The sequence below is a fragment of the Nematolebias whitei genome, chromosome 12 (assembly GCF_014905685.2).
Source record: "Nematolebias whitei isolate Nwh7 chromosome 12, NemWhi1, whole genome shotgun sequence".
Taxonomy (NCBI): domain Eukaryota; kingdom Metazoa; phylum Chordata; class Actinopteri; order Cyprinodontiformes; family Rivulidae; genus Nematolebias; species Nematolebias whitei.
The window spans coordinates 41,142,912-41,158,215 of record NC_056509.1 but is presented as its reverse complement, the minus strand read 5'-3'; the positions used below and the strand labels follow the sequence as shown (position 1 = coordinate 41,158,215).

The 15,304-nt window shown below is 37.2% G+C and overlaps 1 protein-coding gene across 1 annotated transcript in view; it reads left to right on the top strand.

The window, feature by feature from the left end:
- The window catches only part of rgs6 (regulator of G protein signaling 6), a 92,325-nt gene that overhangs the window by 67,214 nt on the left and 9,807 nt on the right, over positions 1–15,304 (top strand). The window contains exons 4-13 of the mRNA XM_037685590.1: positions 3,270–3,320; positions 5,487–5,593; positions 6,416–6,467; positions 8,766–8,830; positions 9,034–9,110; positions 10,995–11,076; positions 11,219–11,293; positions 12,925–13,026; positions 13,393–13,454; positions 14,495–14,605. Coding sequence (XP_037541518.1) covers positions 3,270–3,320; positions 5,487–5,593; positions 6,416–6,467; positions 8,766–8,830; positions 9,034–9,110; positions 10,995–11,076; positions 11,219–11,293; positions 12,925–13,026; positions 13,393–13,454; positions 14,495–14,605 — 784 coding nt within the window. The remainder of the gene's footprint in view (positions 1–3,269; positions 3,321–5,486; positions 5,594–6,415; positions 6,468–8,765; positions 8,831–9,033; positions 9,111–10,994; positions 11,077–11,218; positions 11,294–12,924; positions 13,027–13,392; positions 13,455–14,494; positions 14,606–15,304) is intronic.

Genomic DNA, 15,304 nt, shown 5'->3' with positions numbered 1-15,304 from the left:
GTTTGTTCCTGTGCATCGGTGAAGGACAGTAAATGTCTGCTGAACAGGGACAGAGACTGAAAGACGGCATGACATCCTGAAAAAGTTCCTTATGTGTCAATGGATAGGACGTTTCCCCTCTGGCTTCCAGGGCAATTTGTGTATGGCAAAGTAACATTTCATTTGGCCTTTTGGAATGTGGCTCTATAGCTTGGTGACCATAGTCCCTTCCCCCAAAAACAAAAATAAAATCAATCAATTTGCTGTTGTAGTTAGTCAGCTTTAGTACAACTACTTTAGTAGTAGTCAATTTCAGAATAGAATTCAGAATCTTACTTCTAACATGCAAAACTCTCAACAACCTAGGTCCATGAGATCTTATTGTTGCATATTTTTCTAACGGAGCACTTCACTGTCAGACTGCAGGCTTACTTATGGTTCCTAGAGTTTCCAAAAGCAGAACGGGAGGAAGATCTTTCAGTCATCAGGCTCCTCTCTTGTGGAACCAACTTCCAGTTTCTGTCCGTGAGGCTGACACATTGTCCAGTTTCAAGACTTTCCTTTTTGATAAATCCTATAGTTGGGGTTGGCTTGTTATGCTGCTATAGGCTTAGACTACCGGAGGACAAATTGACCTCATTTCCTTAAATGAATTGTTACAAATGAATAGTTTTCATTTGACACTATTTCTATATTATGTGATTCTTGACCTGCCATTGTGTATCTGTTCCTCTCAAACCCAGCCAGTTAAATCCTCACGAGGGAGTTTTTCCTTTCCACTGTCGCCTTCCTGCTTGTTCAAGATGAAAAGCTGCGATGAAGTTAGACTCAAAGCAGTCTGCTCCTCAGATAATTGTTATTAACTTACTTTTCTATACAGGTGCTGGTCATAAAATTAGAATATCATGAAAAAGTTGATTTATTTCAGTTAGGGATGCACAATATTATTGGCATGGTTTAGGTATCGGCTGATATTAGCGATAAAGTTAAATATCGGCCATTCTATTAAAATAACTCACCGATATAAAAGGCGCTGTTTCATCATAACATTATGTCACGCGTGCCGTTTAGTTTAGATTTGGAAAAATTTACAAATTTGCGCTAATCGAGTGTTGTCAGAGTAAATGTCGTGAATAAATTTAACATTAAACATAATCCAAGTTGAAGCTTTACATCATTTTCAGCCCATTTTTGTCATCTGCATTTGGTAGCAGGCCCACTTGACAAAGACCATGCAGAATGATGTATTTTAATTCCACAACAGAGAAAGCTATGTAGGTCTAGGAAAAAAAATATTGGTATTAGTATTGGTTATCAGCCAAATAAGTTTTAACATGTCGGCATATTGATATCGGCCAAAAATCCATCATGCATCCCTAATTTCAGTAATTCCATTCAAAAAGTGAAACTTTCATATAATAATAATTTATGTATTATCATTATTGTGTGTTCCCATACAAAGACAAATGGGCTGTCTGCATTTAACCCATCCACCACCAGGTGGAGCAGTGGGCAGCTATAGAAAGCGTCCAGGGAGCAAATGAGGATGAGGTGTCCTGCTCAGAGACGCCACGAGGTGTGCAATGATATCCCAGGACCTTCGGGTCCCGAGTCGGCTGCCCTGACCCCAAAACCATCTCAGCCCACATATATTCGTCTACTAAGATATTCTTTTTAATATAAGAAATAAATACAGGCTGATACTTTCGGGTCTTGTGTTTCAAGGAATATGGCATCGTTTCCCTCTGGTTTCCAAAGGGTGAGATGATGGTTTTCAGACCTGGGGCTGCACTCTGATGCAAACTTCCCCTTTTTAGTCTTTAAAAGGCTTCCACAATTAAACAACAGTGTCCCAGCCTTATTGAATTTACTGGATGGTTCACGGTTTTCACGGAATACGTTTTAGTGAAAACAAAGAGCATGAGGTCAAGATAATTTTTAAATACCTGCAAAAACCACACGGCTCTAAGAATATGAGAGGCAACATTTTAAATGAAGCTAAATGCTGTTGTTTTTTTTAAACCATAGCTGTTATTGACCTGTATGGTTGAAATGAGGCAGTGTGTCATATCTTTAATAGTACAGCACGGTGATTAGAGACGAGTCGGGATGCAAAGAAGCTGGAAGCAGGAATTTAAAGAACGAGTGACAAATGTTGCAAAACATGAAAGGTTTGCCTTTTTACTGATTGATCTGAGATGAACACGGCTGTAAAGTCTTTTAAATATACGCACAACTCCGCAAATATCTTTCTAGTTTTTATTGTCTTGTATTTGTGGTTTAACGTAATCATTAGTTTTGGATTTGTTTAAGAAGCTTTGATATTTTCAGGTGTGTTACTGCTGCGTTTTAATCCGCTTCTCTTCAGGCTTTGTTGCTTCTGAAACCCTTCACAGTAGAATAGCTGCGTAGCTAGAAGGAAGGTGAGGCGACAACAGATCACTAAATGTTTGAAAAAGAAACGGCATGAGTAATGTTCGTCATCCTCCGGTTAAAGTCCCTTTAAACAAAGCGATCATTCACCAGCAGCTTCAATGGCGCTGCAGCTGCCAGGGTATCAAGCTGCATTAGCACTGATCAAAATGAGCCATTTTAAAATATAAAAGATACAAATGTTCATTTGAACTGGATGTATGGGCCACTTACCCTGAAGGCTTTAATTATTTGAAAAAGGCTAAAAGTTTTGGAAAAACTATGGAGCACCAGTGGGAATTTGTAAAAGAATAAAACAATTGGAGCAAAAAGCTATCAACATTCCCCCCTTTTTGCCTCGGTCGTCGTCATTATGGAAGATGCTTTACCCCAATATGTCGTAAGCAGAGCGCATCAATGTAGACAATTACCTCAGCAGTGGATGAATGTACCATTGTTTGTTCTAAACCCGTGAAACTAACGATGGAGGAAAAACCACTCTCATTCAGGAGGGAGGCTGCACCGACACCGCTGAAACAACGAGGTTTATGATTTAAGAGGTTTTTACATCAGATCTGATCAAGTCTCAGGAATATGTACATTTTTAAATTTTTTTATTTGGGGGGGGGGCTTTAATGTCTTATTTTGGACTCGTATCTTACAGAATTAAAATAGTAAACGAAACAAGCTAACGCTTATTTTAATTCTTATACATTTTTGAGTTTATTTGATTTTATAATTTTTTTCCTTTCATTGTTTTATTTGAGTATAAAACTCTATAAAGCCTCTTCAAAACAGTTTCAAATTAACACGTTTTTGTTTTTACTGCTGTACCTACATGTCTGAAAACACTGCAGTGTTTTGTGCTTCTGATTCAGGAGCAGATATTGTTCAGTGGCTGCTGAAGAATCTGTCCGTTGAAGATCCAGGTACGTTTCACTCCGTGATAAAGACTTTGGACGAACTGAAAGATTTCTTCTTTTTATTTTTCAAAAAACGTAAAACCTTTTCTAAACGGCACACGGTGCGTCATTAAAGAAAGCGAATTCCAAAAAATTTAAAATGATCAAAATATTTTTTTTGTAATGGATACTAAGAAATGTAGTTCGTAAAAGTAGACAGTCTAAAGATGAGCAAGTATGGGGTGCCATTTGTGAAGTTACACCGTCAAAAATTAACAATATTTTGGTTTATTCAGCCTTTCATAAGATTTTTTTCTTCCCAAAATCAATAGTTTCACCATGTTTTCCATACATTTATAAATGTCATAGTTCCAAACTAAATATTTAATTTACAAGTTAAATATTTAATTTCTATGCTAAAAATTTAATTCCTAAATATTTAATTTGCTATCTAAATATTTAGCACAAACCTAAATATTTCCCAAGCTAAACATTTATTAATTTCCAAAATAAATATTTAATTTGCTAACTAAATATTTAATTCAGACCCCAAAATTTTACTTGCTAGCTAAATATTTAGATTTCTAGCTAAATTAAACATTTAGGTCCATCTGAGCTAAATATTTAGTTAGCAAATTAAATATTTAGTTTAGGAATTAAATGTTTAGCTTATAAATAAATGTTTAGTTTGGAAATTAAATATTTAGCTTGGACAATAAATAATTAGTTTGGAAATTAAATGTTTAGTTTTGAAAATAAATATTTAGCTTAGAAATTAAATATTTAATATACACCCTAAATATTTAACTTGCAAGTTAAGTATTTAGTTTATAAATTCAATATTTAGCTTGCAAATTAAATATTTAGTTTGGAACTATGACATATATAAATGTATGAATAACATGGTGAAAATATGACTTTGAAAAAAAAAAAAACTATTTTTTTTATGAAAGGCTAAATAAACCAAACTATTGCTGTTAATTTTTGACGGTGTAACTTTACAAACATCACGCCACAAGCAAGATAAGATTTTAACAGGAATTTAAAAGCTTTATTTTTTATTTTTTTGCATCTTTTGTTTTGCCTCCTCATTGGCTTTGTTGAATCTTGTTTCTTGCTGCTCAAATGTAAATCATGATTAAGGTTGGGCACTGTTTGAATTTAAACAATTCCAGTTCTGATTCCAATTTCTAACTTGGATTCAGTTCCTATTGATTCTTGATTCCGATTCTTTTTTTTTTGAGGCGGGGTTAAAAAAACAAACAAAAAAATAGCATCGACATCTTTCCCTTAGTTGCTATGGTGACCGGAGTAGTACATCGCAGCGTCTGCTAAACCGTGGCTAGCATTATCAATTTCAGGTTGTCTATGAAAGAATGCATGAGCTAACGTTAGCATGGTGTTTTAGCATTTGAACTGAATTACCGCTTTAAGTCAAGTATAACTTGTTAAAACTGCCTTAATGTTGGTATAAGACATATTTTATAGTTTTACTTACGTGATTCTGACTGCAGCGGGTGATAGCTGGAGGAGGAGGCGGCAGAGGTAAGCCGCCGCAGGGCGTCAAAGACAGCGCACTCTGTTACTTCTACACCATGAACCCGTAGTTGTTGGTCGTGCACCCTCCTTTGCACGATATAATATTGTTGCACATGCTGCAGTGAGCCGACTGGTCTTTTTAATTAAAGTTAAGCCACGCTTTCGATCGCGGCCGCTCACTGTCCATGGATGTGCACACACTTCCTGTGGATTCTTCTTCTTTGGTGTTCGGCGGCTTCTTCTTCCAGTTGGTGGACTAGGCATCAAAAGTTGTAATTGAAAATAAACATTTTGAACGATTCCAGGAGAATCGGAACGTTAGTCCCGGTTCCAATCGGTTCCTGAGACTCAATGCCCAACCCTAATCATGATGGTTGAACTGTTTCCGTTGATTTAATGATGGAATCATAAATGATTATTGAAGCACAACATCTTATATCAAAAAGCCCATTTAAGAGAAAACTACAGGTTATATAAGTATTTAAAATCTCTTGTCAAGGTTGAAGTCCTAAAACATTTAATCATTTCTGCGTTCATGAACTTGTTCTTTGTTTTAGTTGTTCTAAAACACCACTGTCTTGATGTTCTTGTAATGAATTTCCACGCTGTAGAACTGTAAAAATCAGGATTTAATTCCTGATGTTGTTTTTCCAGCTGAAGCCATGCACATTGGGAGTCTCATCGCAGCTCAGGGATACTTCTTCCCCGTCTCAGATCACGTCCTCTGCCTCAAAGACGATGGCACTTTGTATCGCTTTCAGGTGAGCAGAGAAATCAAATGGAAGCAGCAGGGGGTGGGGGCACTGGTTTCATTTAGTTCAAAAGTACCAAAGAAAGGTTAAAGGTTTTCCTAACTGGGTTAATAATTTAAATTCCTGATTAAATATAAAAGTAGGCATTTTATTACAGTATTTTTCAGACCATATGGTGCACCAGATTATAAGGCACATTAAAAAAAAGTCATAAGTCAAACTTTATTCAACTTATTCACAATAACTCAACACTGTTCAGTTGTACCACATAAAATTGGTTCGAGGTCGGTAAGCACAACCAGAATTAATACGTAAGGCGTACTGGATTATAAGGCTCACTGTCGATTTTTGAGAAAATTAAAGGATTTTAAGTGCACCTTGTAGTCCAACAAATACGGTATGTAAAAAGAATGTCTATTGCAGTGAAAGAGCTACATGAAAAACATACAGAAGTCTATAAATATTTATGAAAGAGCGCCTGAATCTTCATGTATCTTTATTTGACATCAAAAGATGTCTAAAAATAAATCGGTCTCGAGAAGCATGTTGGAAAATGATTCAGTCGGCCATGTTTTCAGCTTGTTTACTTCTTGTTTGTCCAGCTTTTATCATTTCTTGCTGTAGTATGTTTATCAGAACCTGAGAAATAATTAAACTTTGGCCGTTTAAATCAATAAAAAAACAGTAACTTCAGCAAATCGGTGTAAAGCTGTTCTAAAGAAATAAAATTAATGTTTTCACCTCACTGTTGGGGTTTAACTTGTAGATTGGCATCTTCAAATCTCCAACAAGGTGGCGTGATTTCTGATTTTTTTTTTTTTTCTTTTTCAGGCGCCATATTTCTGGCCGTCCCACTGCTGGGAGCCTGAGAACACCGATTATGGTGAGACGTTAACAAAAACTGTGCCCTTGTATGTGGTGCCGTTTGTACACACAGTCCAAAAATAACAGAAATATTTTGGTTTATTTAGCCTTTCATGAGAAAAAGTTTTTTTTTTTTTTTTTTCAAATTCATATTTTCACCTTATTATTCATACATTTATAAATGTCATAGTTCCAAACTAAATATTTAGTTTACAAACTAAATGTGTATGTTCAAGCTAAATGTTTAATATGCTAACAAAATATTTAACTTGCAAGTTAAATATTTAGTTAGTAAACTAAATATTTAAAAAACATTTAAAACATTTATTGTCCAAGCTAAATATTTGTTTTCCAAAATAAACATTTAATTTCTAAACATTTAATTCCTAAACTAAGTATTTAATTTGCTAACTAAATATTTAGCTCAGACCTAAATATTTAGCTAATATGTAAATTCCTTGTCAAAAAGTGGAAGTGGACTATCAAAATAAAAGCCGAACCCCTGTCTCTTGCCAAACCGCCAAAAAACACCATAAGAAGAAGAATTGCAGCGGGCCCGACTGACTCACTTCATTTTTCTCGTATGTGCCATATTTTATCGTTATTTTTTTTCCTCTGGACATGGCAAATGAGTTAGCAGAGAACATTGGACGAGCTGTTCAGATTTTATTTTGATAGTCCACTTTAGCTTTTTAGCAAAGAATTTGCATATTAGCTTAATATTTAGGTTTGAGCTAAATATATAACTTGCAAGTGAAATATTTAATTTACATCTAAATATTTCACTTGCAAATTAAATATTTATGTGTACATTAAATATTTAGTTTGGAATTGACATTTATACATGTATGATAACATAGTGAAAATATGACTTTGAAAAAACTTTTTTATATTTAGTTAGGAAATTAAATATTTATTTTAAAAATTAAATGTTTAGTTTGGAAAATAAATATTTAGGACTGAGCAAAATATTTAGTTAGCAAATTAAATATTTATTTTGGAAAGCATATGTTTAGTTTGGAAAATATTTATGTCCGAGCTAAATATTTTGTTAGCAAATTATATATTTGGTTTAGGAATTAAATGTTTAGCTTAGAAATTTAATGTTTAGTTTGGAAAATAAATATTTTGCTTGGACAATAAATAATTAGTTTGGATTTTAAATGTTTAGTTTTGAAAATATATATTTGGTTTGAAAATTAAACATTTAATTTACACCTAATATTTAGTTCACTATTTAACTTGCAAGATAAATTTTAGTTTGTAAATTAAACATTTATCTTGGACAAACATTTAGTTTGTAAACTAAATATTTAGTGTAGAGCTTAATATTTAGCTTGCTAACTACATAGTTAACTTGCAAGTCAAGTATTTAGTTTGTAAACTAGTTAGGTGTAAATTAAATATTTAGTTTGGAACTATGACATTCATAAATGTATGAATAACATGGTGAAAATATGACTTTGAAAAAAAATATTTTTTTCATATGCAAGGCTAAATAAACCAAAATATTGCTGTTAATTTTTGACAGTGTAACGTTACGAACGACACCCCAAACGCTTGACTATTTTTTTTTTTCTAAATATGTATGTATAATAATATAGTTTTAGCTTTCTGTTGTTTTATAATCAGGGCTTGGCTGTTAGAAAACAGTTTTAGCTGTAGCTAAACTTTAGCAAACAGAAAATGGCTTTAACTTGGTGAATTTTGCTAATATTGGCCTAAAGTTGTTGTGTAAGTAGCCGAGTTATTTTAATCTCATTTTCCAAGAGCTAAAAAAAATAAATAACCCACTAGATCTTTAAAACTTTGACTTGTAAAGAAGACGACAGTTTCCATTCCTTCAAAAGCTGCGGGTTATATTAATGAATGTTTGTTTTTAAACGAGCTTCTAATTTGTGACACAGTGAGAGTTTCGTCAAACTAAATTTAATCTGACAGTGTACCCTTCTTAAAACATAATGTCCAGGTTTGGAGTGTAAACGATGCGCATCCTGATGTGTCTAACTGTAAATACAATAACCCGCTCTGAGAACGCATCGAGGCGCAACGAGTGCTGCAGTGAAGGGGAACAGTTGACAGAATTAATCAATTTCTGTTCCACCCCCTGCTCCTTGTCGTCTCATCATGCCCCCTGTGGCTTTAGTTTAAGGTTGGGAGTTTAAAACATCTTCACTCTCTGATGTTTAATCCTAAAGTGGACTTGAAACTGGTTGTCACTCTGCAGGTGATGAGGAAAGGACACTAAGAAACACAGGCGGGTGGAGGGATTGTGGAGGAATGTTTGTTCCACCTCTCTTTCATGCTTTTTGTGCAGCTATCTATCTGTGCAAGCGGACCATGCAGAATAAAACCAGGCTGGAGCTGGCAGATTACGAGGCGGTGAGTTCTGCACCTTGAAGTTCTGACTCCTCGTTCTGATCAGCTGATGAACCTTTGAGCAGGTGTACAATCTCTGTGATCCGACAGATGTCTCTCAGTAATTATCTGAAGCATCTCCTGGAGCTGACTCTAACGTCTAAAATATGATTTGGGTGAAAACGGACAAGAGCTTCTGACATCGCGTGCTGCTTCTTGTTTCACAGGAGAACTTAGCGAGGCTACAGAGAGCTTTTGCAAGGAAGTGGGAGTTTATCTACATGCAGGCTGAAGCCCAGGTCAAGTAAGTGTGATCTGTTGTCAAGGCAACGTGTGAAACTTGAAAACGCACTCTAATATCGTTCACAATGAGAGTTAAAGCAACAAGCAATGTTGTGACATCTACGTGTATTTGCTGATTCACGCATCAGTAAGTGTTGCAGACGTGCAGACTCCACTTTCACACTGGATATTTGGTTATACCATAACTGAAAAATGGAAAATTAAATATGAAATAAAAGTATATTTTTCACGCATTCGCCAAAGTATTTCCTATTTTATTTGGAATTGATTAAAATGCGAGAAATAAAAAATTTCTAAAAGCTTTTGTTTTCATAATTGGGCATTTCTTTGGGATGTTCTTGCAGCTGTCATGCTTTTATTTTGTCCGTGTGTGTTTTTACGACCCGTTCTGGTATGGTCATCCTCCTCGTCAGGACCAGTAGTTCTAATGACTGGTCCGAACATCGAGTGTGTGCTGAGTTTTAAGCTAAAGTGTGAATTAGCTTCATGTTCCAGGAATAAATTGAGTCAATACGATGTCCTAAGAAGGAACAAATTACAGATGTGTGTGTGAGATTAAAAATAAGAATGTATAATGCTCCTACAAAGAAAATAATCAAAACGCATTATAACAGAAATAACCGTGCCGCTTCAGAACCGTCTGTTTTCAAACAGTGCAGGTCAGTGCTGTTGGACTGGGCTTAAATGTTTGTGTAGATTCTCAATAGTTGTAAATAAATTTGAGTTTGTAGCTTTTTTCCTCTGGATCTGGTGATACGGCACCGTAGGAAATCCAGAACAGCTTTAAACGTTTTAGCACGTCTTCTTTTTACATATAAAATGTACAATATGCTAAATATTACCGTACTTTTCATTATGCGAGTTGCTAATTTTTGCATAAATTAGCATGCCCTGCGACTTAGACAGCGAAGCGACTTATTTGTTTATTTGTCCCCCCCCCCCTCCATATTTATAATTCAATTTTTGCCTGAGATCTGACGATTTCATTCATTCTGACATGGACATTTTTGAACACTACCATTTTTAGCTGCTAGAGTGCACTCGAGGCATATAGCAAGCCAAGTGTCTCATTAATAGGTAAAAGTGGTTATTAATGAAACACTTGGCTTGCCATACCAAGTCAATTCGTCTCGCTCCAGAACTCCTGGAGCAAATGTCAAACCAGCTGCATTTCTCCGCTCTGCCCAGACAAAATGCAGCTTATTTGACCATTAAAGTGCATTTATTAAGTAAAAGTTCAACTGAGACACACCTTTACTATAATGTCGAGCAAACACATAATTGTTTTTAGGTGGTTATCTTGTTAAATGTTGAAGAAATGCACGAGTCGTCCCTCTGCATGCTCCCGAAGCCGTGAATCGGCTTTTGAAATGCAGCTAATTTGACTGTCAAAGTGCATTTATTAAGAAAAATTAAGCTGAGACACAACTTTGCTATAATTTTGAGCAAACAAATAATTGTTTTTCAGTGTTAATCTAGTTAAATTCTTGTTGAAGTCCTCCCGTGCACGCTCCCGCGGCCGCAATGTGGCAGCCAATTGATTTTTGATACAACACCGGCCCACATTTCCAGGTGGTCAGTGGTGACACAACAAACGCATGCATAAGTGGCGACACATAATAGATGCGACATACGGTGAAGCGACATTTGTTTTTTTCCCCACTTTGTTAGACATTTTTGGACCGATGCGACTTATACGGCGGAAAGTACGGTAGTCCTCTCAGAGTTGGTGCGTGCAGTGCAGAAACAATGATCAGCTTCAAATGCTGTGAAATAAAAGAGGCATTTTCAAAGATCTTTAGATTCTTTTCCAGTCATGACATGAAGGCCTCATGCAATGATCTGCAACATTAAAAAAAAGTTTCCTCCCTGATCTCACCTACAGGATTGACAGGAAGAAGGATAAAATGGAGAGGAAGATCCTCGACAGCCAGGAGAGAGCCTTCTGGGACGTCCACAGACCCGTGGTAAATCTTTCTGTTCGGAGGAGTAGAGCTTCCCTCTTTCTCGTTCATCAATGAGCCTTTTACAAATTCCTGCAGCGTCTTCAGGGTTGACATTTAAAAAGTATGAACTGAATTGTTCCGACTCGCCTTGCTTCCCTTTCAGCCTGGATGTGTGAACACCACCGAGATGGACATCAGGAAATGTAGACGGATGAAGAATCCTCATCGAGTGAAAAAGGTAGAAACTTAGATTGAATTCCAGCTCGGGACCTTTCTGGATGTTTGCATGTTCTCTCCGTGCATGCGTGGGTTTTCTCCGGGTACTCCGGTTTCCCCCCACAGGCCAAAAACATGCATGTTAGCCTGACTGGTAACGCTAAATTGTCCCTGGTGTGAGTGAGAGAGTGAATGTTTGTCTTCGTGTGTCCGTGATGGACTGGAGACCTGTCCAGGGTCCACCTCTCATACAGTGACCCCTGTCGAGGGACTACATATGTATGCATGCACCATGCTCTGTATCTTATGGTAATATATAAACTTTTCAGCTCATTTACTGTTATTATGAATGATATTAAATATGAGGCATGATCTCTCCTCTGTATTATAATCATCCTTGATGTGACTGTCTGTAAGAAGATAGTGAAGAGGTCATCTTTTGTCATGCTGGAGATTTTTGAGTGTTATGGTAGACCCAATGATTATTCCCCAAAAGAATCCTGAAATGTTTACCTCCAGCGGCTCCCTGTGTTCAGCTGCTGGGTTCTTTCTGAAACCACTAGGACAAGGTGAATGGGAGGGGCAGACCCCTGAGGAGTTCTCTACAAAACTAATCTTTTCAGTTTGGGAAGCCAGAACGGGTCAGAACCTCCAACATGTGACAAGTGTGCACTTGTAAATAGGCCTGTCACAATAAATGTTGCTGGGCTGTCTCAGAAATTACTGCGATAAATGATAATATTGTTTGAAGTTCGACAATAATTAGTAATTATTGTTTAATGGAAGAAGAAATGTTGGTTAATTTTTGTGGGTAGTACCTTTTTTTACCACTGGATGGCAGTATAAGACTGTTTGAACTGAAGGATGGCTAGTGAGGGAGCGAGCAGCGTGTCTATTTAAGAAAAATGGGAGGGAGGCCCCTTGACGTGACATGAGCTGTCTCTTCGTTTTTCAGTTCTCAAAATGGCGGATGCTCTGTGTGGTTTGAGCTCTTTAGCATAGCATTTTTCATGCAAAGCTTTTAATAAAAAAAATCATTAAACACGTTCTCAGCTTCTTGTTGCAGAGAAAAACAACTTTTTACACAAAGGCACGGGTTTCAACCGTGAATTTTGGAGCATCGACAAGACGGAGGGTTTTTTCCGAGGTCGGCCTGTTAGCTTAGCTCGTAGCTTAGCTGCTTTTTGGATTTTGGATCATTAAAACAGATTTTAAAGAGAAAGGGAGGGGTGAGTGAAGAGCACCGGAGTTGAGCTTTTTGTCATCAGGTGTCTTCAGTAGAAAGAGAGACACGAAGAAACGATAAAGCCGATAAATGAAACGAGGTCGATAATTTTCATTTATCGTGCGATTAATTGATTTATTGTTTATTGACAGGCCTACTTGTAAACGCATTGATCTTCTGTGATTGCTGGCTGTTCTCCAAAGCTTTGTAACGACTATGAAGAAGTTTACACCTGGTCGTTTAGGGAATCACCCTTTCCATGACACCCCCGCATCCTGAAAAAGAAGCAGATAATGGATAAATGGATGGATGATATCATAGAATAAGATACAATTTATTCCAAAAACAATGCGATACGTTGCAACAGACACTTCTGAGCCTTTTTCCTCTTGAAAAAAAGTGCCCGTCTCTTTGTTCTGGTGGTCCAGACAGTGTATGGTGTGGTGGAGGATGGAGTCCAGTCGCAGAGTCCCGTGCACACCTCCTTACATCACCGCAGGAAAGGAACCAAAGAGGACGTGGAAAAAGAGGTAAGGATGTGTCCAGATGTTGCACGTTAACGGGTTCTCAACGTTCTAACCGAACAGTTCGTGTTTGTATTTAACTTTTGAAGGATCAGATTTCACAGCTGCAACTTCTTCACAGAGAGGAGTGGCAGCTGCAGGGAACTGGAATAAATTTATAAATAATAATAAAAAAGACTGTGTTGCTTTCTAGCACAAAATGGACTCGGTTCCGTGAAGCAGCTGCTCTGACAATAGCAAATCTTGCATGGACCCTGCCAGCCAACTGTTTGTTCTAGTTACCCTGAGGCACGTTTTGGCTGCATCAGTGCAAATTTCACTCTGATTCACTTTTTTTTAACCATTTCACTCTGCTCCGTGTTTTATCTCCAGATCTTGTTTCTGAACACGCAGCTGGATCGTCACTGCCTGAAGATGTCCAAAGTTGCTGACAGGTATGAAGCCTGACGGTCTGCACAGTTCGAAGGAGACGCCAGCTTTACTCACTCACTGGTTCCTAAACCTGAGCCGGACGGCTTGTCGTTAATGTCTTTGAAAGAAGCGACAAGGATCCAAACGGTTTTACTCTGGTCTGATTCTTTGGATTTATTTTGTGAGTCTTCAGTGAGATTAGGAAGTAGTTTAACACAGGGGGGTGTTCTTTCGTCTGCTAGGTGCTAGAGGAACTGTTGGTCGGGTTGTGATTGTCAAATGGCTGCATTATAATTGTCTTTTTATTTTTACGGATTCACATATTTTCCCCTTTGTCCTGTGCCATTAGTTTTATTGCACAGTTCTTTGGTCCGTCTTGTACCAGTTTTTTTAAGCATTCGTATGAATAAAATGTGGCATAATGAGATTCAACCATATCTGTGGGAATATGTTGGGAGGCTGCAAACTTATGTGTATTAATATCATCCTAAACTCTCCTTTAAAGATCACTGCACCAAATATATGCAGTGAAAGTACACGGGCAGTTAAACTGGTCTTTTATTAATATGTATAGTGCATTTTGGATATAAACAGATAAACGTTGATGCTTTTCCACAAACGGTTTTAAAAGCCCTTCGTTTAGTTTTTGGCTTGGAACGGTTTATTTGAGTCGGAGCGTAACGGAACAGACGCCGTTTCTGTGTTTGAAAATCTGCATGAACTTGAACGTTGGAAATGTCAGAACATTTTCACTCCTTGTTGTTTATTAGAAGCTCTGGACTCGGGTCCATCTATCAAAGAACAGCTCAGCTACAGAAACGGATTGTTGGCTAACGGTTTGCTTGTTACTCTTAATTCTGAAAACGCGTTAATTCTTTTTGACATGAACAGAAAAGATGCTTCACGTGTTCTTCACCCGTCAGGTTTATTTAGCTGAATTTTATTCAAGTTATTTGTCTATTTTGCTCACTGAGTAACAAAAGTTACTAATTTATACCAAAGTAACTCTGGCCTCCATGATCCATAAATCAGCGTTAATATTTAACACTTCTTTGTGTTTCAGCCTGATCAGCTACACTGAGCAGTACATCGAGTATGACCCGTTTTTGACAGCACCAGAACCGTGCAATCCCTGGACCAGCGATGACCCCACCTTCTGGGATCTAGAGGCCAGGTACCGAACTGTGAACTCCTCCTCACCTTCACAGCCTGTTAACGTTTAGAGAAAATCATCATCAACTTTAAGGAAAAAATGACTCTCCCATGAATGTTACTCGTCAAAATATGTACCGGTAGTTATTTCCTTGTATTTTTTTTGTGTATTACCTGTTGGAGCGTATTGGATCAAAACAAATTACAGAGATGCTGCTGAACAGACTCCTGGTGCTCCAGAAATGTGCAGGAGAGAAGATATGAGTAACGGACACTGAAGCAGGGCTTTCAAAAACAGTTTTTGCTCAAATCTGTGTTTTTGGGGGCAGTTTGTTGTTTTGTTTTTCAAAAAACAAAAAAAAAAACAATTTCAGCTGCTTGGACATTTAAACCATGTGTTTCCAAAAGCTGAGCAGAACGTACTGAACATATGTTCATTAAAAGAACATATTAATATACTGAAAGATTAAAAATCAACACATGTTCTTATATTTGCAAACTGCATGGCAACTTAACGCCATTATTAAAATTCACAAATCTTGGGACTCTCCACAACAAACTGTCTCCTCCTGCGTCTGAGCACAGCAAGCGTTTCTCAAGTAACTCGTCTCCTACCTACACAGAAACAAACGTGTCTGCAGTTCTGTTTTTCTTTGTATCAAAGGTCACATGCGTAAAGAACGACTTTTGTTCCTCCTGCCTGCAGATGGCCACAGTGTTT